Source organism: Aulonocara stuartgranti, assembly GCF_965226115.1.
Source record: "Aulonocara stuartgranti genome assembly, chromosome: 12".
NCBI classification, from domain to species: domain Eukaryota; kingdom Metazoa; phylum Chordata; class Actinopteri; order Cichliformes; family Cichlidae; genus Aulonocara; species Aulonocara stuartgranti.
The window spans coordinates 38,051,002-38,073,857 of NC_138948.1; the positions used below are offsets into that span (position 1 = coordinate 38,051,002).

The 22,856-nt window shown below is 44.1% G+C and overlaps 1 protein-coding gene across 2 annotated transcripts in view; it reads left to right on the forward strand.

Moving 5' to 3' along the window:
- The window catches only part of LOC309718541 (whirlin-like), a 71,959-nt gene that overhangs the window by 38,873 nt on the left and 10,230 nt on the right, over nt 1–22,856 (forward strand). For both annotated transcript variants that reach the window (XM_082553900.1, XM_082553901.1), the window contains exons 4-7: nt 7,711–7,985; nt 9,833–9,869; nt 18,630–18,815; nt 18,919–19,110. In XM_082553900.1, coding sequence (XP_082410026.1) covers nt 7,711–7,985; nt 9,833–9,869; nt 18,630–18,815; nt 18,919–19,110 — 690 coding nt within the window. The remainder of the gene's footprint in view (nt 1–7,710; nt 7,986–9,832; nt 9,870–18,629; nt 18,816–18,918; nt 19,111–22,856) is intronic.

Sequence of the window (22,856 nt, forward strand, 5' to 3'; positions counted from 1 at the left end):
CCCCTTTCCTTACCTACTCTTTCTACTCCACCTTCTACTCCTTAGAAATTATACACTAAATATCACACACACACACACACACACACACACACACACACACACACACACACACACACACACACACATATATATATACACGCCCCAGGCGTTCGATTCCTGCCTGGGGCGTCTGTATCCAGTAAAGGTCCTAAGGCTAGACCCCCTATGCTAAGCAAGCGAGACAGATAAGTATGAAGGCATGCCGGCTCGGACGTCGCCCGGATCAACAAGGTCCACGTCAGGTGTTGAGGAACCAGGGCACCGTGATGAGAAGTGGGCTACTGGAACAAGAAGGCATCGGTGGGCAAGAGACGAAAACAGGGCATTGTTGGAATGCTACTACGCAAGTAACCCCGGCGGAAGGGGCTACATGAATAGGATGAGGGACCTATGGATTCTTCGATACCCAACATCCACAATGACGGCGAAACAACTAGTAGCTCAGTGTTCCAACATTCGAAAGAAGGGACTGCTCTCACAGCTAGAGATTGACGAGGTACAACATAAATGCTACGGCAAGGGGGAGCCAAGAATACCAGAGGCGCAAAACACCAGCTACTGGCAGACCAAGCAGTCAGCCGAGACTGCAGGACCAGACTGGCAAAATGGGAGACGCCCCCAAGGGTGGTGGAGAATGACCGAGCTAAGATCCTGTGGGACTTCCAGATACAGACGGACAAAATGGTGGTGGCTAACCAACCGGACATAGTGGTGGTAGACAAACAGAAGAAGACGGCCGTAGTGATCGATGTAGCGGTTCCGAATGACAGCAATATCAGGAAGAAGGAACACGAGAAGCTGGAGAAATACCAAGGGCTCAGAGAAGAGCTCGAGAGGATGTGGAGGGTGAAGGTAACGGTGGTCCCCGTGGTAATCGGAGCACTAGGTGCGGTGACTCCCAAGCTAGGCGAGTGGCTCCAGCAGATCCCGGGAACAACATCGGAGATCTCTGTCCAGAAGAGCGCAGTCCTGGGAACAGCTAAGATACTGCGCAGGACCCTCAAGCTCGGGTCCTCTGGTAGAGGACCCGAGCTTGAAGGATAAACCGCCCGCAGGGGCGAGATGGGAATTTTATTTTTATATATATGTTCCAGGTCGCTGTGTGCTTTCAGGTCAGTCTTCTGACTCAGGCCTTTTCAACCTGCCTGAGGGGAGGAGAACAGAAACTGCTTCCTGCCTGTGAACAACATGGCTTTCTTGATGTTGTCACACCACGTCTGACTTGGAGATAAAAATAAAGCAGCATTCTAGATTACGTGTTGAAATAATTGGGACAGCTAAAAACAAGAGAAAAAGCCAAATTTAAAACTTTTCAAAGAAGCATGGTGGGAGATATTGCTGCACTACTTTAACAGAGAGATAAAGAGCTATTTTTGGGACTGGCATACTTTACACACTATGAAAAAAAGTGTTAAAGCCACAACAACAGAGAAGATGTTGATAAAGGTATGAAGAAGCTCCGTCCTCACTGTCGAGATAAGGCTCATTCATTGATACTCTGCAGTGATTCATTGATTGTGTAATAAGCTGCTAGTGTGTGTGGATCTGTGTGTGTCTGCTGTGCTGGTCACGCAGCAGCCGACTGCGTGATCCTGCAGTTATAGTGGGATCAGCAGCTGGACCAAGAGGCTGGATTATGGCGCTGGCACAGCTGGCAGCCTTAACCCAATTTCCCTCAGGATGAATAAAGTATGATCAATCAATCAATCAATCAATCAATCAATCAATCAATCAATCAATCAATCAATCAATCAATCAATCGATAACCTTTCCTTCCTCCTCTTTGTGCATCCATCCTTCGTCCCTGTCAGAAATTGTTTTTGCAGTTAATAAGATGGAGGCTTGGCTAGTGAACTGGATCACATGGCATATACAGCTAGTGGCCACCAGAGGCAGCGTAGCCTCAGATACTGTTTAAACTTGTGGTTTTCAGACTAGCAGAGTCGTCATCACAGCTCCATATGAAAGGACCTGACTCATTTATATGTGTGTATATGTGTATTTACATGTGTGACCGATTGTGTCGCCTGTTCGTTATTTTACATATGCATTAGAAAGTGATAGAAATCTACTTAACCCTTGTATGGTGGTCTGTGAGACCCATGCCAAGTGGAGGCCGCTGCCCCTTTAGGCAGTATATACCATCAAAACCTGCAAAATATGGTATAAAGATATTTACACTTGATTATAACTGATTTTATTTTATTTTTTCTAACATTTTATTAAAAAAATGAGAAGCACATTAATTCATAAATGTGATCGAACAAAGGTGAAGGGAAAAATTAACCATGTTTTCTGTTCTCATGGCTCGTAATTGGGATGAAGTAAACATCTGTTGAGTAATTTAACATAAAATTGTTTGATAGTGTTAATTGGAAAGCCAAAACTCTAGCGGGTCCACCAGACCCATGAACACCGGCTGAGTAACAAAAACACCACACAAGGGTTAAATTCATTCAGTTAGAGTCACTTTTCTAACCCTGGAAAAGAAATATTAAAAGACAATTCAAAATGTAAGTATTTGTATTGTTAAATAAATGAACAGTTTTTATAATTTCAAATTTGCATCAGAATAATGAAACATAAAGTTTTCTAGTCTCTTTGCTCAAACTCAGCATCTAATGCCGTGACTTCATCTTCACCCTTTGTCCTGCAGGAGGTCTGATTGTGTTTGTGGATACACAGAATAACTGACTGTTGTACTATAAACTACTGGCAGTATATGGACAGAAGTACATGTTGCAAAGCTGTTGTTGGTATTTGTTTTGTTTCGCTTCCAGTACAGACACAGTGTATATGTCACTGTGGGTGCCTAACATCACTCAGTGAATATTAGGTGTAAATTCAAACCATTAGCAACTGTTGGACAGTCACACAGTGCTTCTCTGTAACGTTTTGCCAGCTCATTCAACAGTGATGGAAACTATTAGTGATTTGAATTCTGGCTCTTTTAATAAGAGAGCTGCTTCTTATGGCTCAGTGAGTCGGCTCTGTTGGCTCCCAAGCAGCTCTTCAGATCAATTTATTACAAAGGATTTAAGCCATTCGATCCCTATACAACCGTTGCAAGAGCTTGGTTCGCATTGCCGGCAATAAGTCGGACTCGTTCCCGGTGGGTGATGGGCTCCGCCAGGGCTGCCCTTTGTCTCCGGTTCTGTTCATAATTTTTATGGACAGGATTTCTAGGCGCAGCCAAGTGGTGGAGGGCTTTCGCTTTGGTGGCCTCAGAATCTCATCTCTGATTTTCGCGGATGATGTGGTTCTGTTGGCTTCATCGGGTGAGGGCCTCCAGCTCGCACTGGAACGGTTCGCAGCCGAGTGTGAAGCAGCGGGAATGAGGATCAGCACCTCCAAATCTGAGGCCATGGTTCTCAGCCGGAAAAGGGTGGAGTGCCCACTCCGGGTCGGGGATGAGTTCCTGCCACAAGTGGAGGAGTTCAAGTATCTCGGGGTCTTGTTCGCGAGTGATGGGAGAAGGGAGCCGGAGATCGACAGACGGATTGGGGCTGCAGCTGCAGTAATGCGGACGCTGCACCGGTCCGTCGTGGTGAAGAGGGAGCTGAGTGTAAAAGCGAAGCTCTCAATTTACCGGTCGATCTACGTCCCTACCCTCACCTATGGCCACGAGCTGTGGGTAGTGACCGAAAGAACGAGATCGCGGATACAAGCGGCAGAAATGAGCTTCCTCCGAAGGGTGGCTGGCCTCTCCCTTAGAGATAGGGTGAGAAGTTCGGCCATCCGGGAGGGGCTCAGAGTAGAGCAGCTGCTGCTCCACATCGAAAGGAGCCAGCTGAGGTGGTTCGGGCATCTGACAAGGATGCCCCCTGGGCGCCTCCTGGGTGAGGTGTTCCAGGCATGTCCCACCGGGAGGAGGCCCCGGGGCAGACCCAGGACACGCTGGAGAGATTATATCTCTCGGCTGGCCTGGGAACGCCTTGGTGTTCCCCTGGATAAGCTGGAGGAGGTGGCTGGGGAGAGGGAGGTCTGGGCCTCTTTGCTTAGGCTGCTGCCCCCGCGACCCGGCCCCGGACAAAGCGGATGAAGATGGATGGATTTAAGTAAATGTTTGTATAAAATAAACGACTAATGTACAAACCACATATTATAACGAATGTTATTATTTCTATGAGTTATGACACTAAACATGGAACAGAGTGCTGGGAAAAAGAAATAGTACAAAACAAAGACCCATCTCAAAGTGACAAAAGATTCAGTCTCTGATTGTATCTTTAATATTTATACGCTTTTAACTATTTACAGTAAAACAGAATCACATTACAAAATATGCATTTAAATCTGTAAAACAAATAAAACAGCAGGTAACAGATTTAGCTTTTAGTGACGATTGGCATTAAGAAAAGCCGTGCACCTCAGCTTTGAGGGGTTAATCGTGGTTCTTCTCTGTTTTAAAGGAGATAAAACAGAGGGGACTGATACCACGCACAGTCTTCATGTCAGTGTAAGACGTGGATGGATTGTAGCCTTGGGCTCAGCGGGTCAGTGGAATAGAAGCTTCTCACGCGTTGCATCAGCTGAGGGATTCCTTCTCTTAGTGTCTCCAGTTGAACCTCCAAACATTAGAAGCTTGTGACTCCTCTTGCTCCTCTGTTGCCTCCTCTCCTCCTGGCAGTGGAGTTGGCTGGCTGTATTTTACTGTTGCTGCAGTTATTCTCAGAAAACTTTCATCAGCTGCTCTGTTTTCATTAAAGGTCGCGTTTTTTCCCCTTTCTTGGGTCAAGCATGGTGGTTGTTGTTATATTCTCTTAAAACTTATTTCCACTCATGTCTGCTCTGCCTTTCATAGCAATGATGCAATAATAACAATAATAAAACATTTGTACACCTGTCTGCACTGCTGTGTTCAAATGGCTCCAAACAGTGCATGGCTGCAGTGTCTCCCAAAGATCATCAGTGCATTCATAACAGCCAGCGCAGAGATGAGTGGATCCATGTTTGAGAATATGAAACGTTGAGTTCCTGCTTGTAATACACTCCTGTTTGAGTGACTGAGGCATGCCCATGTGTCGTTCCCCTGTGACTGCTGTGCTCCCACAGTGGGCTTCATCACCGTCAGAACGTCTCTTACAAAAAGATGAAGGATGTACAAGTAACGCAGGATGTTTGTTGCTTAAGGTATCGTGTTAGCTGCATTGTCAGTACCACTGCACTGTTTTCCTCAGCCCACTCTGCCATTTTGAGCAGCAGCTCTGCTAAGTTCCCAGAAATGTGTCTCTCACTGGACTCAAAACAGTCCACAGGACACGACACCAAGTGGGATGTAACTGACATGAGTGTTGGTTCAGGATGTCCAACACTCAGCTGCAGGGAAGCTGATGTGGCTTTTCTAACTCTGTCATGCAGTGAAGTATGTTCCCAGTTATACAGGCTCGGGATCATTTTACTGTTCCATCCTGTGAGGCTGTGGGAGTGTGTGGGTGCTGCTCTCTCTCAGTCTGCACCTGCTCAGCCCTCATATGTTATGTAGGTTAGGGGAGAACTGTGTGGTGTGGGTTGTCTGTCTCTTTGTCCTTGCACTGCTGTCCAGGGAGGGGAGGTCCTGTGGTGTGACGCTCCGTGCTGCAGTTTGGGGTTGTTGTTGCCTTAGTGTGGGCTTGTGGGCCTCATCAGCAGTGAGGGTGGCAGTAGTAGGCCGCAGGCCTGTATTTGTTCTTGTTGTTTGTTCTTTCTTCTGCCTCACTGCAAAAACTCAAAATCTTACCAAGTATATTTCTCTCATTTCTAGTCAAACATATCTCACCACACTTAAAATAAGACAGAGTCAGCTACATAGTAACATTTCACTGACATATATGAGCTTGTTTTTAGACGGTGCATCTTGGATCTGGAGAATTTTCACTTGTTCCATTGGCAGATTTTTTCACTTAATACAAGATATTTTTGCTTGACATGAGTAAAAAAAATCTGCCATTACTTCTATAATAGACTGTAATTCATTATTATCAGGATCTTGCTGACCTTATAGCACCATATCACCCCATTAGAGCACTTCACTCTCACACTCCAGGCTGACTTGTTGTTCCTAAGATCAGGCTTCAAACTTCCCTTTTTGCTAAAGCATATAGTTAGGGCTGGACCAGGTGACCCTGAATCCTCCCTTAGTTATGCTGCAATAGGTGTAGGCTGCTGGGGGATTCCCATGATGCACTGGGTGTTTCTTCTTCACTCACTATGTGTTAATAATAATAATAATGGATTGGATTTATATAGCGCTTTTCAAGGCACCCAAAGCGCTTTACAATGCCACTATTCATTCACTCTCACATTCACACACTGGTGGAGGCAGCTACAGTTGTAGCCACAGCTGCCCTGGGGCAGACTGGCAGAAGCCAGGCTGCCATATCGTGCTATCGGCCCCTCTGACCAACACCAGTAGGCGGTAGGGTGAAGTGTCTTGCCCAAGGAATCAGGACAGAGAGCCCGGGGATCGAAATTCGCCCATAGATAGAGTCCTCTCTGCGCTGAATCATTTCTTATTATTAATCAGAGACACACTGTGGCTCTCTTCCACAGCATGTCTTTGATCCTGTCTTCTTCCCCTCAGAGGGGGTCATATGATTGTTGGGTTTTCTCTGTATGTATTATTGTAGGGTCGACCTTACAATATAAAGCGCCTTGAGGCGACTGTTGTTGTGATTTGGTGCTGTGTAAATAAAACTGAATTGAATTGAAAAAATAGTCAGAATCACACAGCGATGTCCACATGGTGGTACATACATGTGTTGTGTTTTGTTTTTGCTGCTGTTACACACAAATTTCCCCTTGTTTATTCTATTCTATAAAATATATTCATTGTGTTAGTTTGTACTAGCAAAGTACCCACTAGGCCTATACTATCGTGGGTCCTAAATGATGGAATAATTTGCGCGTGCACGTTAGAGAGCCCTCTCCACTTTTAAATCGCGTCTTAAAACCCATTTTTATTTGTTGGCTTTTAACCTCAGTGAGACTTAGTTTCTCTTGTAATGAAATTAGTTATTTAATTAATTATTTTACTTTTTCTTTTCTTTTGCTTTTATTTATATCTTCCATCCATCTATTCGCTTCCGCTTATCCTTTTCAGGGTCTGGAGCCTATCCCAGCTGTCATAGGGCGAGGGGCGGGGTACATCCTGGACAGGTCGCCAGTCTGTCGCAGGGCCAACATTATTTATATCTTATGTACTTTTATTATATAGTTCCTATGTACAGCACTTTGTGTCAGCTGTGGTTGTTTTAAAGTGCTTTATAAATGAAGGTGATGATGATGAAGAACAGAGAACTTTGTTTCAGATGCCTTTTGCCAAACCTTTTACCGACAGGTGGGCAGATGGCCACCTCTATGAAGACTCCTGAGGGTCCCAGCTTTGTTCCATTTATGGACGTCTGTGAATGCTTCTCTACATGCCTTTTGTTTTTTGAAGAAATTTGCAAGAATTTCAGGCAAATTTCTTCACTTTGTAATTATGGCAAAAATGTTACACACATTATGTTGTGTGTAGAAAATTTGAGGTGAAAAATGAATTACATTTATTTTGGGTTGTAAAATGACAAAATGTGGAACAGGTGAAGCGCTGTGAATACTTCCCAGATGCAGGCGTGTAGGAACTATGTACAGAAGGTGTTATGAGACATAGATAAGCATGTAGTGCATAACCAGAGTTCTCTGTTGCAGGTGGGTGATCAGATATTGGAAGTCAACGGTCAGAGCTTTGTGACCATCTCCCACGATGAGGCGGTTCATATCCTAAAAACAGGGTACAACTTGCTGATGAACGTGAGGGATGTTGCCCGTCTACCTCACGCATGCACAGTGGTGGATGAGCCCAAATGTATCAGCGGTCGGGGAATAATCGAGTCCAGTGCGCCTGCTAACCCCAGTTCTGTCCCCAACACCACTATCAGCAGTGGCATCCATGGTAGTGGCAGTTCCAGTAACTGTTGTACAAGGTAAGTATATGAGAGCGATTGAGAATGATTATTAGAAATGTGAATACTTGTCCCTGTGTGGAATTAGAGTGTTTTTAATTGATAACCAGTTTGTTCTTATTTCATCATCTGAATAGTTCCTTTTAATTGTACTGAGCGCTGGTTTGTGTTAGCGTGTTTGTTTATCCACCTCGAGGAAGCAGCAGCCAAAACACTTCTTCTGTTGATACATTTATTTACAAGGCCTTGACTGATTATAAAGCATCATGTACGTGGATCCCGTTTGTTCAGAAAACCACATGCTGTAAAACAGCTGCAGTCAAGCGAGTACCCTGCTTAGCAGAATACAAAGTTTTATATGAGAATGTGCGTCTGTCTGATTTGTTCAAACTGATGAGGAGAAAGCGTAGTTTACACTTAATTCTCCCTTCACTGGTCCCAACCCAGCCTAATGTTGTTGTAGTGACCATGAAGGCAACCCTGGCTGAGATACTGCATATTATTTTGTCTCACGTGGTCCTCATTACCCACCTTATCATAGGACTTAATGCCCCTCCACCTTGAAGCTTCTACACCAGCGGTCCCCAACCCCTGGGCCTCGGACCGGTACTGGTCGGTGAGTCGTTTGGTGCCGGGCCGCGAGAGTTGAGGCTCAGGTGTGAAATGTCTGGTTTTCAGGGGTTTTATCGGTTGTCAGCGTTATTTTGTTATCGTTTTTATCGTTTACTCTGTTTTCCTGGGTCTTTTCACGTGTGTTATGAATAAATCTTCTTTTTTTCGGTACCGGTACTAGTTTTATTTTGTTGTATTTATCCGCGACACCTTAAAGGCCGGTCCTTGAAAATATTGTCGGGCATAAACCGGTCTGTGGCGCAAAAAAGGTTGGAGACCGCTGCTCTACACTATCGCCATTTCTAATTAAACTGACAACTAACTTCTTAAGCTGTTATTCACTGTAATGCCTAATATTAGTAACATCACAACCTGCTCCCAGCAGGTAACTACTGTAAAATCTATACAATGTTAAAAATCATGAATGAGCCTTGAGAAATGGAAAGGTTGATTTACCCTTGAAAGTATATATTCCAGCTATGGCGGTGCCACAAACCATACTCCTAATGCCAGGCCCAGGTTTACACGACTGTGGCAAAGTCATGTAACCCTACAAAACTGGATACACACAACATTTGTATGTATCCAGTATAAAATCTTTGCCGAATCAGACATGAGGTGAGATTTCCTAACAGATCAGTCAGATGGAAACTGTGCTGCTGATGGCTGAAGACACAGGAACAGGGTGCACGCAGCTAGAAAGAAGAAAAGGCAGAAGTGTGGAGGTGATTGTGGGGACTTTTTACCCAATTAACTTGATTAATTGGGCTTTTTTTGTACCAATGGCTAATACTTTTCATGCAATAGTAATATGTCACAGTTTGAACATTATGTGTAAAAACATTTAAAAACGTGTGTTACATGTTCTGATGGGGTTAGATTTGCAAATCATTGCATATTTACATTTTCCACAGTGTTCCAATTTTTATGAATTTGGGGTGGTAATAGATGTGACGAGACATTTTTAGTTCATATGTGGTTAACATATGGAAGTGCATGTAACCCAAACCACAAACCAACCTGAGCTCTCACTATAGTTCTTCATGGGAAAACATGAGGAAGTGCATCGTCACGACAGAGAAGAAGATTACGGAGACTCTCAGCTCGTCACTTCATGATGATGTTGTTGACGTTGTGGTTTTTAACAAGTTGACTGTGTTGGTCTCAGTCCAATTATAAGCATAACTAATCATTTGTGTGTTTACTTTTTAAATATGCTAAGCATTGTTTGTTGTTTGTTGTGTTCTTTCTATCAGACCGTCTTCAGCCAGAGCTACACCTGTATTAGGAAAGGTAAGAATGGCAGCTTTGCATTACTGCCTATTGTAAACACGGTCTACCTGAAATTGTACACTGCTTCACTGAAGCATTGCGTACGCATACATCCTATTTCTCCATCCAAACAAGGAAAACGGCACACTGGAAATGCTACCGAAATTTCAAGATGTCCCAGCCAGAAGTAGAAAGATCACAACAATGTTTTTCATATTCTCTAAGGTCTTTTGTTTCACTCATTTATGAATCTGTAAAAGTATTTTACTGCAAAAGTGGTTAAATGAACATGAACTGTAGAAAACCTGTCTTAAATTAAAAACAAACAAACTGCAGAATAAAGCCAAGCCAAATAGAACAAATACAACTGAGCTTGTATAATTTCATAATTGAAGCTCTGATTCATCCCGAGTTGAGTGTGACAGTCGAAGATTTTGCTGGAACTTCCTGGACACACCAACCAGGGTTTGTTGGAACAGTCTTGCTGTTCTGTTCACTGGCCTCATCAGGAAGTTTGATCTCAGGCTCATCTTTCCAGAACATGTTATTGATTATATTATCATCTCACAGTTTAGTGGTGTGAAGCAGTGTGCTTCACTCACTGAAACTGAGTCCCTACTGTATTAACTGGAGCTGCTTTGCCATTGCCAATATGGCTGCGTCTAACCGTCACTCGATTTCAAACAAGTCATTTCATCCATTCTTCAGGAACTCTTTAGAAATTCCTTCACTTCCTGACACCTGGCAGAGCCCCCATTGCACAATGAAGAGGTCCAAGTCAGCTAACCCACAGAGCCACCAAGTGCCCAAGTCCCATGGGAGGGGGGACAACAACTAGTCGGGAGCAGCATAGAGGGAGTCCCCCCATACTCAATAACAGTGTCCTAGAGGGACCAAGGCTCAATGAGCTCCAGATGCAGAATCAGAATCGAATTTATTGGCTGGTTCTTGAGAGGTGCAGGTCCTGGATGGAGGGCAGGGGGGCGCCTATATTCTTTTCTGCTGCCCGTACAGTCCACTGCAGTCTGCTCCTGTCCTGTTCACTGGCTGCTCCATACCAGACTGTGATGGAGGAGCACAGGACAGACTCAATGACTGCAGTGTAGAGCTGGATCAGCAGCTCCTGTGGAAGACTGTACCTCCCCAGTTGTCTCAGGAAGTACATCCTCTGCTGGGTCTTTCTGAGGTCCTGGGAGATGGTGGTACCCAGGAACCTGAAGATCTCCACAGTCGACACAGGGCTGTCTGATATATTTTGAGAGGGGGCAGTGTTGAGGGATGTCTCCTGAAGTCCACTGTCATCTCTACAGTCTTAAGCATGTTCAGCTCCAGGTTGTGCTGACTGCACCAGAGTACCAGCCGCTCAACTTCCTGTCGATATGCAGACTCCTCACCATCCTCATAGAGTTGTTTTAGTTATGAATGTGAGCCTAATGCTGATGTGGACCATTCCTTCATTAGTTTGTTTTATGTCCTAAGGAAGTGAAATAAAATGCTCCTAAGTTTCATACCATGAAATAGTTATGCAGTGGGCCCATGTATTCAAAACCATTTACTGTTAGATTATCAGTATTACCAAAATGTTTGGAGGTTTCTCTGTTTCATGTTGCTAGTGCTGGTCCATTTGAACCTGAAGCTCCGGCGCATGTGTCAAAAAAACATCACACCACTTCAGAAGCACTGTGGTCTGGTTCATCTAGCCAGATTCACATGATCAGGGACAAAGCTTCATTCAGTATGTCACTGATTCAGTACCTGATTCAATGTTTATAAGGAAGTGAATCATTGGCAGGATTTGTGGTGTAGTGTGAGAAAGAGAGGAAGGCCTTGCATGGCTTGTTCTTGAGGAGGGGTTTAAGCTTTAAAAGCAGAGTTAATGCTGAGTTCAAGGTGGTGCTGTAAGACTAAAGGCTGGGTAGCATCCCACTAGGCATGAGCCTAGCGTTTGGACCTGCTTTAAGTTTGGTTGTACAAGTTTAGTTTTTGTTGTTCGTACCCCCAGCTTGGCTTTTTTTGTAAATAAATGGCACATTGGGTGAAGAGAATCCCTGCCTCCAAGTGTGCTTCCTCCACAGCATCTGCGGCCCCCCTAGGGTCCCTCATTATTTTCAGTGTACATTATCCAGTTAAGTCACATTATGAGTAGTTTTAAAACCATTTCTTTCTTTCTTTCGATCAGTCCTTGACTTCAAGTTCCAGCCAGCTTTTGATTTTTTCATTTAAGAAATATTGCTAAACTCAAGAGCATGATCTCAAATAGTGAACTTAGTGCATTACTTTAATCCAACTAGGAGGAAATCAGGGCATTATTTTCATATTGTCTGTCTGTAGGAGCTGCAAATCCCTCAATCTGTTCAAAATGCTGTTACAACATTTTAATCCATTCATACATTTTCTCATCTCATGTCATTGTTAAAGCATCTGCACTGCCTCCCAGTGAGGTTTAAGTTACAATTTATAAGTTAAAAAAACCACTTAAAATTAGTGTATGTAAGACATGTTTGGAGTTTCTTTGTTTAAAATGGTTTATGTGGGTTCAATTTGATCTTGTATTAGCACATCACGAAGTGTACGGCACGGTCCAACTAAAATAAACAGCCATAGAAGGCCCTGACATTTAACTTTTACCCAAGAAAAATATTCTTTACTCTTAGGTTTGTATAGGTTGTCACACCCTTGAAATAATATTGGCACAACATATTTTACCAAGCGAGATATGATCAGTACTTCTTTTAGTTGCATCCTTTAGAGGTTGCCACAGTGGATCATCTTCCTCCATCTCACCCTTTTCTGTCTTCCTTCACTGAAACCATGAACTTCCACTCTAACCTGCCACTTCACCTTTCTTGTGTATTGTCCATTGCTTTGAATACTCCTTCCATCCTCACCTTTCTGTCTCCCTCTATCCACACACATGTAATCTGTCCACAGACTTTCATTCCTCTTATCTTCATTTTATACCTCCAGTACTCCTCCCTACTCTCGTCACAGATCACAATGTCGTCTGGAAACATCACAGTGCATGGAGACTCCAACCTGACCTTAACTGTCGGTCTGCCCATCACCGTTGCAAACAAGACAGGGCTCAGAGCTGATGGTGTAATCCTACCCACACCTCAAACCCATCTGTCCCTCTTTCTGCACACTTCACCACTGTCTTCATATTCTCATGTTCCTAGATCCATACTTAACATAAGCGTCTTGCACCATCCTCACGCGAACTGTATGTAGTGCTAAGTCGTGACTTATGGTAGATATCGGTCACTTGTATGACTTCATCTAATAGGAAATGACACTGATCATCACGCTAATTATCTTTGTTTTCATCACCTATTCGATTTTTACCCCTCAGCCGTAAAAGGCTGTTGGGGTGGACACCTACATTGTGAACGCAGTAACTCAAGGAGATTCAAATTGGTACCATAATTATATCTACTAAAAATCTTGGATAAGTTTGACTCTCATTTACCTCAATCTCAAAGTCAGAGGCCGAGTTTTCTGAAATTCTTGTGAATGCAGAGAGGAAGTCAATCAGGGTGCAGATACTGAAAAGTTCAAATCTCAGTGACTTCGACCTGAAGTCTGTCTGCATATAGATTAGATTTGTTAAAATTACAGTTTCCCCAAAATCAATTTTTGAATTATAAGCAAATTACTGATATAATCTATATTTAGCCAAATCACAATTGTCACAATTAGAACATTACAATTACTGAGACAAAGAAACATCTGATAGGGAACTTCCATATCATTTTTGAACATTTGTTCTATCGCTGATGTATTTTTTATTATAGATCATGAAGTTATATTTTTGAAAATTGATAGTGGTCTAATTCAACTGAAACCATTTGAAAATCAATTACACAGCCTCTGGAGTCGGCAGAAATCCCTTCCCTTGCCTTCTTGGGTGAGTCGGATTAAACTTGGGGTTTCCTAACTCAACTCCACCAGACCTACTATTAAAACTGAGCTCACCTGCCGCTCAATGAGCATAACAGAAGAATCGTGGTAAGTGAGTGTTTGTATTGTGGAGAGATGCAACACTTTATGGACACTTGTTATGGCAACCAGGCTTGCAAGTTGAAGTAGGAACCCTGATAGAATTTACTAGTGAATCCTGACTTCCAGATTTGATGTCTTCCAAGAATTGTGGTGATTATAAATCAGTTTCTCTTGTAGCTGTAGTGGACTCTGGATCTAAAATAACTCAGTCCAAACACAAAAACAGCAGTTGAGGAGGCCGACCACGTGGAAGGTGACTGCGCCGAAACAGTTATGAGGGCCGACCACATGGGAAGCAGTGGCAGCACAGGAAAAACAGGGCTGGAGGGCAACAGTGGCGAAGAAGGGCTGTTGTTGGTGTGGTTTGGTGGATGTATGAGGGCATGCAGGCCGTGGACAGTCAGGACGTGGACGGGCAGGCTGTGCGGTTGTGATGACCTCTGGCATAGAGGACCAAATGGTGGTGTGGTAGCCGCAGGCGCTTGATCAGGTGTCTGAGCAGGTGGCAGCATGGCAGTTGAGCTTGGAAATCCCAAAAAGAGAGTGAAGCACTGCAGCAGAGTAAGCCCGCAGAATTCAGCCACACAATCCTTATTCTCCTGCCACGCACCCCTCCTGCGGGGCCAGAGAGCTGGAGACCTCAGGACTTGTTGCCAGTGAAAGAGAAAACAAAGGAACAGCTGCAGCACTCCCAGTTTGGACGTGTGAAGGCCCTCACAGAGACAAACGTCTGAAACCGCATGCTGCAGATTCCATGCAGAGTCTGCTGGCTCCATTCTGGTCAGTTTGTACTGTCATGATCTGCCATGGTAGACTGCGTGGAGGTTGCGTTGTGCGTACCCAAATGCAGACGAACGAGGTGGAGCTAAACTTTAAAGAAAAGTGAGCCTTTATTCCTTTATATGTTGCTGGTTGTTCAGGCTGTGCAGGCCTCTGCTTCTCCCTCGGCAACGCGCTGATCAAGCGTCACACCTCAGCCCTGTGAGGTATGCTTAGACACTTAAGATCCTTAAACCGAGGATCCAGAGCTGTCGCAACCCTGAGCCGTACGATGTTACTTTTTTCCTTGCTCTTCTTCATTTTTGCTTTGAAGGTCTCCTCGAGTTTAACCATGTAAACACATAAACGTCGGTGAAAAAGACGGAGCAGCACGGCAGTGCAGCGTGTGATCTGGACACAAGCGATGGAGGCACTTGTAGAACTTTGGAAAGCTCATCCGAGCCTTTTCGATGTGGCCTCACAAAATGATCACGACCACAACAACCGTGAAAATAGTTGGATTTACACTGCTGCTCAATCACAGCTGCCTGATCATGTTTTTCATTAGCAATTTAGCAAAGTTGATGGTGGTGGTGTGTCTGTGTGAGTGAAAGACTGAGAGGGAGAGTGAGCGACAGATTACCTTCATTTTTATGGACGCACAGTGTGAGCACTCGGGTTGCATCAGAGCATCGTGACCTACAAACTTCTAACCCCTGCGAGTCAATCGTACAGTTTGAGCAGAAGCTGAATAACGCGGCTGAAAAAATTGCACAGTGTAGCCCAGCTTAAGCTGGGTCATCCTCAGAGACCTCCATCACTCGCGACAGGTGACACAAAGTTGGCAGCACCACTGAGCAGGAGACAAACTTCTCCCAAAAGTTCAGTTATATACCTGCAGTTATAGAGAAATACACTTCATTAAGAATTTGCTACATTCACTCACATAAGGGTAAAATGCTTTATACACACACGCACGCACACACGCACGCACGCACGCACACACACACACACACACACACACACACACACACACACACACACACACACACACACACACACACACACTTTCCTATGTCAGAAGTGGTAAGAGTAAGTATTAATAAGTTACCTGTTCCAGCACAGTGTCCAGCTTCCTCGGTTTCTCCAGCTCAGCTGCTGTTGGCATTGTAACATTGGCTGGATGTAGTGCCAGTGCATCTCTCAGTGGTTTTTGATTTTTTAAAACATGCCTGATCATCTCCAGGGTACTGTTTAGAGCCTTTGTGTGACTCTTGAGTGACTCTTTCTTATGAAAATGTGCAATTTGCTGTTTTTCAAGTTCCAGTACGTTTGGTGGGCTATGCTTGAAATGGCCTTTGACCTTTCTGCATTTTGTCAGTGTGCTGTTAAATGGACTGTTCTGTAGAGAAACTGTGACAGCTCGATGGAGGCTGTGTGTGATGCAAGGCATGTGCTCAAACGGCAGCTGCCTGCCGCTGCGACCATGTTGCGTGCACTGTCAGTGGTCAGCGTGCTGACCTTATGTTCAATTCCCCACTGTCTAGCTAGCTGCATAAAGTGCTCAGCGCACGTGTCAGTGAAGTGCCTCTCCTCCATCTTTATAACAGTCAAAGCATGCAACTGAAGTTCCCTCTGTGGTGAAAAATAATGCGCTGTTACCCCAAGGTAACTGTGAATATCTAGAGAAGTCCAATGGCCTCCGGTGAGTGCAACCGTGTTGGTCTGCCCCAAAGCCTCCTCGACTTTCTCATCTTCATACAAGTTGTGTATCTTGGTTACAGTGGTAGCTATTGAAGGCAATTCATGCGTGGATTTGTTGGATGCTATGCGAATTATTTCAAGTAGCCCCTCCTCCTCCACAATGTTAATCGGCCTGCAAGCTGTAGCCACCCATTTTGCTGTGGCTGTTGAAAGTTTGTTAGTTGTAGAATTGTCCAGACGTCTCCTTTGAAAGCTGTCCAGCGTGGTCTGCCTTTGGCGAGAGGGAGGAGGGCTCTCTGCGTTAGCTGTTTGCTTGGCTAGCAAGCGGTATTTGAGACTGGACGTACTGCGGTGATAACACAGTTCACATCAACGGTAAATACAAATTACTTTGGTCTTGTCAAGACAACCATATGGCATTGCTTTAAAATTGAACTTGCTGTTCAAAAGACCTTTTTCTTTATCCATTTCTGCTCACATCTACAACTGCTGCATGCGTCGCTTCCTGATTTCCAAAAAAAAAAAACTGGGCGTGCCAAAGGTCACAGGTAAAAGGTAACTGTGCCAAAGGTCACAGACCGCAGGTGTGTGAGTGCGTTAATTCCACGTCAAAAAAAAAAGAAGGCGTTAACATTTTTTTGCACTAACACATTGTTATCGCGTTAACTTTGACAGCCCATATTATATTATATTATATTATATTATATTATATTATATTATATTATATTATATTATATTATGCAAGGCTCAGTTAGCTTTACACAAAAATAAGTGGTATAAATGGCCTTCAAAGAGTTACGTTTTAGGTGGCTAATCTCAAGATCAAGAGTTCCAGTATTGACTATATTAGAAATGAGCATATCGGAGGGACAGCTCAGTTTCAGTGGTTTGGAGACAGTTAGAGAAGCATACTGACATGATTTGGACATGGAGGAGGAGGAAAGTGGATATGTTGGACAAAGGAATTTGGAAATAGAGTCGCCAGTCAATATTAAAAGAAAAAAGACGTCAGAGGAGGTTCATGGATCTAGTAAAGGAGGATATGTAGAGGGTTGGTGTAACAGAGAAGATGCTCTGGATAGGGTGAGATGGAAGCAGATCATCTGCTTCCTTTCATATTCTTCTGTCAGCAACCCTAGCTGACAGAAGAATAAGAAGAAAGTGGATAAAAAAAGAGCAAAATACCTTCTCCTATATTTTATTCCCTCTATAAAGGAATGCACTTTTACTCTTTTCACTAATATAGTGTTGTTGTGTATTCTGCCATATTTGCCTTTTGAGAAACCACTTCCATGTCAGCAGCCCTTGGAGGACAATAATTGCAGGCAGAATCCAGCAATGATTGGGTGCTTCTTTAACCTCCTAGGACCTGGCGTCCACATATGTGGACATCACAATTTGGGTTGTCTAGACCAAAATACAAAATTTTGCTCTACAAGGGCCTGATATTATACTGCTACTGTATTATCGAAATCCCATTTTTAAAAATAAGATAATCTGGTAATTTCTTTTATTTATATTCTTCAGGTCCAGATCAGCCCAAATAGCAAAGAGAAATTAAAAATGCCATGAAAGAGTTTGGGTCTTAGGAGGTTAAGAAATCATTGTAATTATGACCTAATAATGACCTAATATCATCTAAAAGATATTAGGTCATGACAAGTACTGATGACTGGTCACAACAAATCCTTCAATCTATAGAGCCTTGGAAAATAACCCCTGTGAGGCATATGTTGGTATACTGTTGTGCTGTATAAATCAAATCAACTTGAATTGAGGTGAACTGAACTTATCAATCAATCAGTTTATTTATAAGCACATTTGGTCAACCTGTGTTGTTCTGTTAAAACCTCCCAATTCTTTCATCTTTGGGCTGAAGGAAGGACAACACTCGGTGTATAAATCCACAATCATTTTATTCCATACAATTCTCATTATTCCATACAACACTTTTGCGCAATAACCATCCGGGAGCGCGGGAGGGTGTCCGCCTGATCTCGAAGTGTCTGAGCGTTCCTCACATTCTTATAGCTTCAGCCCCCCCCCGTCCTAAAACCTAAACATCCACATTCTTTCTCTCTCTCAGTGAGCCTGAGTTATGACCTTGGCTTCCTGCGCAGTCTGTTCTGTTCTTTTCTAATAAGACAAATAAGGTGATGACACTCTGAAAACAGTATTTCTTATAACTCAGCAGTATATGAAGAATTTCCATTGCATGTCACAGTCCTTGTAGTATTAGACACAATGACAACATGTTTCATCTCTCCTATATTTGATTCCATCATTTTTCACTTGTCAAACTATTGCTCCATCCAGCCAGCAGGATACAGAGGTGTGGGCCCACCCAGTGCTCAGGTGTCACTGGAACAGCAGGCCTACATGTTGCTGACAGATCCAGAGAGGCAAACCATGGCCTACTACCTGCAGGAGTACCAAGAAGGACATATAGGAGTAGAGTCTCTGACCATGGCTCTGTTTGAGCTTTTCAATACACATGCAAAGGTACATCGCTACACATCACCTGACTCCATGTCTGTATAATCCTTTCTTCACTGTACTATAATCATATCTTATTTTTTTTGTTTTGTCTTCTTCTTTCTGCCAGTTGTCCATGTTGTCTGAGATGAGGAGACTGGTGGCGCCACAGGATCTGGACGTGTATGATAGACTGGTGTTGCAACATGGAAGGGAGTCTCACCAGTCCTGGCGTGGAGGCCTAGAAGTGTGGCAGTCTCAGGGCCACTGTAGCCATATAGCCCCTGTGATCCATGATGCAGAGCAAACCATCCCTGCTATGGTTGGTCCTTTATTTATTTATTTTAAGTACATTGTGTGGTGTAATGCCTTTAATCTTTTGATTTGTCTTGAAGTGAAGTGAAGTAATCGCTACCTTATCATGGTGAAGGGGTTTGTGTGTCCCAGGAATCCCCCGGGCTATGTCGATAGGGGGCTTTTGCCCCTCGGTAGGGTCTCTCCCATGGCAAATTGGTCTTGGATGAGGAACCACACAAAGGGTGATTCACTAGACCCTTATGTGCTAGAGATGGCACGATACCACTTTTTTATGTCCGATACCGATACCGATATCATAAATTTGGATATCTGCCGATACCGATATGAATCCGATATAGTGTTTTTTAATCAACAAAACTGTTTTTTAAAATATCTTGCTGCATTTTGCAAGTCTGCAAGTTCATACTCAAGTTTAAAACGACAACTACACTAAAGCTATTCTGTTATACCTGTATACAAAAAAAATATTTCATAGTTCAGCAATACTGATCAATCTAATAAACTTAGACCTACACCATCCTCCCTATTCTGGTATTTTAAAGAGTACTTAGCGTAAATATTAAGCAACCTAACTAATAGGGTTCCAACTCCCAGCAACAACAAAAATAAATAAATAAAAAATAGGGAACCACCCCTCACGCTCCACCTCATGATGCTTAATCGACGTAATCAACCTTAATTTGATGCAGTGTGAAAAAAAATGCACAGAAATCAATTATTTTTCAAGAAATATTAAATAGATTCAACATCTTTCTTCAACAAAATTGCAGACTGCACAGATGGTACCTTCCCAAAGGAAAAAGTACTATAGCTTACTAGGGTATATATATTAGACTTAATAGTTACTATATACAGTAATTGACTTCTATTCATTTTACATCAAATTAAAACTTTGTGTGTCAGATAATTATTTATTAAAAGCTAGACATTTTAAATGAGAATAAGAAAGAAAAGTATGTCTTTGTGCCCCCTTTTCCCAGTTAATGCCCTATCGGCCCCCCTGGCTAAACTTTGCTAGATCCGCCCCTGCACAGTTACCAGCCGTCAGCTACGTAGAAAAAGATCCTCGAGTAGAAAGTAATATTAAATAAATTCTAACAACAGCTGATCAAGCTTAAACGTGCTGCTGTTGTTCAGCCGCTGGTTTCCTCTTTCTGGTGCAAAGTGGGCCAAAAACAAAGACGGACTCGCGACAGAAAAGCCGATCAGCTGATCATTTAAGCAGTTTCATGATTGAAGTAGCAGCCGGAGAGCGAGAGGCAGTCGCTTGTTAAGCTTAACGCAGGAATGCTTTACAAACATTCAGAGATGGACTTACACACTTGCTTTACTTCTCTCGGGGATAACTTTGTCGGAGATGAAATGCCGGGTTGCTAGCGAAGCTCCACATGCTATCCAGACCACCGACAGGTCCCGCATGCCACAGCTGCTCTATCACGTGATGCATACTGCTCCGACGTGCTAACGTTCTGAGGTGAGTTACGGCGTGTTGCAAGTTTTGTGAGGTGCTTTCGTGATATTTAATGGATCGGATTACATTTTTTATTTTTCTCCGATATCCGATCCAGTCATTTAGGTCAGTATCGGACCGATACCGATACGTAATATCGGATCGGTCCATCTCTATTATGTGCACACAATCAAGGGAACAGTTCACTCTGCCCGAGATAGAATTACCTGGGTACCCCCCTGGAGCCAGGCTTGGGGAGGGTGCCCAAGGAAGAGCACCTGCTGGCAGGGCCTTAGCCAATGGGTCCTGGCCTGGTGTGGCCCAAATAAGGGACATGGGCCACCTTTCCAATAGGCCCACCACCCGCAGGATGCGCCTTAGGGGTTGGGTGCAGTGTGGGCCGGGTGGTGGCCAAGGGCAGAGGCCCTGGTGGACAGATCCCTGGCTACCAAGGCTGGCAATTAGGACATGGAACATCACCTCTCTGGTGGGGAAGGAGCCTGAGCAGGTGCGTGAGGTTGAGAGGTGCCCCAGACCCTTCGGATCAGAGAACAGGTCCTGACTGTCATCTGCGCTTACACAACAAACAACAGCTCAGAGTACCTGGCCTTCTTAGAGTCCCTGGGTGGGGTACTCGAGGGTGCTCGCCCTGGAAATGCTGTTGTCCTGCTGTGCCTACAGTGAGACCTGAAACGGTGTGATTGGGAGGAAAGGCCTGCCTGATCTGAACCTAAGCTGTTCTGTTACTAAACTCTTGTGCAAGGATATTTGGCATGTAGGCTGGAGCAGCCAGGGATTAAACCACCCTGAAGCAGTCAAATAATTTCTTGGTAGCAGGACCCCTGGGGTGGGTAGGTTCCCAATGAAAGGTGAAGAGTCTGGATATTGTAGGGCTGTCTTATTTGATATGCCTCTACAAAGTTGTGTGGACATCAGGGCCAGTACCTCTGACTTGGCAGACAGGGGTGGTGGTTCCCAAGAACGACTGGAGGCAGGCTCCTACTATAGTTTGTCAGCCTCCCCGGGAAAGTCTATGTCAGGGTGCTGAAAAGTAGAGTCAGTCTGTTAGTTGAACCTTGGATGCAGGAGGAACAACAGTTTTTGTCCTGGTCCCAGAAGACTGGACCAGCTTTTTATCCTCTCAAGGATATATGAGGTTGCATTGGAGTTCGTGCAGTCAGTTAGATGTGATCTATGGACCCAGAGAAGGCATTTGACTGTGTCGCTTGGAGTATACTGTGGGAAGTGCTTCAGGAGATCAACAAACGGATTGGTGCTGCAGTTGCAGTAATGCAGACGCTCTATCGCTCTATTGTGGTGAAAAGAGAGCTGAGCGTAAAACCAAAGCTCTCAATTTACTGGTCACTCTACATCCCTTCCCTCACTGATGGTCACTAGCTCTGGGTAGTGACTGAAAGAGCAAGACTGCATATATAGGCAATGGAAATTAGCTTTCTCCAAAGTGTGGCTGGCCTCTCCCTTAGGGTGAGGAACTCATCCGTCTGGCAGGTTCAGAGTTAGAACCACTACTCCTAGACATCGAAAGAATCCAGCTGAGATGGTTTGGCCAATTGATTAGGATTGTCTCCTGGGCACATCCTGGTGAGGTGTACCAGGCATGTCCCACCAGGAAGAGCCCCTGAGGACCCAGGACATGCTGGAGAGCTTCTATATCTTGGGTGGCCTAGAAACATCTTTGTTCCCCCAGTTACGATGGAGGTGGCTGGGGAGAGGGAGGTTTGGGCTTCTCTGCTTATGCTGCTGCCCCCGCGACCTGACCCTGGATAATTGGAAGACGATGGATGGATGGATGGATGGATGGATGGATGGATGGATGGATGGATGGATGGATGAATGAATGGTTAACTCATGCTGGTGGACAGTTTTGTGTATGCCTGCATTTCAAATACATCCTTTAATGTGAAGATTTCATACTTTAACGTTACATATATAAAGTGTAGTGTGATGGTCTGTGTCTGTTTTGATGCCCCAGGAAGACTTGCTGTGGTAAATGGAACCATGAATTCTGCTGCCTACCAAAATATCCTAAAGGAAAATCTCCAGCCATCTGTTTATGACCTTAAGCTGCAGTGCACTTGGGCTCTGCAGCAGGACTATAACCCAAAACACACCAGCAAGTCCACCTATGAATGGCTTAAGAAAAACAAAATAAATACTTTGGAGTGGCCAGTCAAAGACCTGACCTGCATTTTTAAGGTCATGACACAACATCTCAATCAGATTCAGGTGTGGCTGTATTACAAAAATTCTGCAAAGATGAGTGTACCAAGATTCCTCCA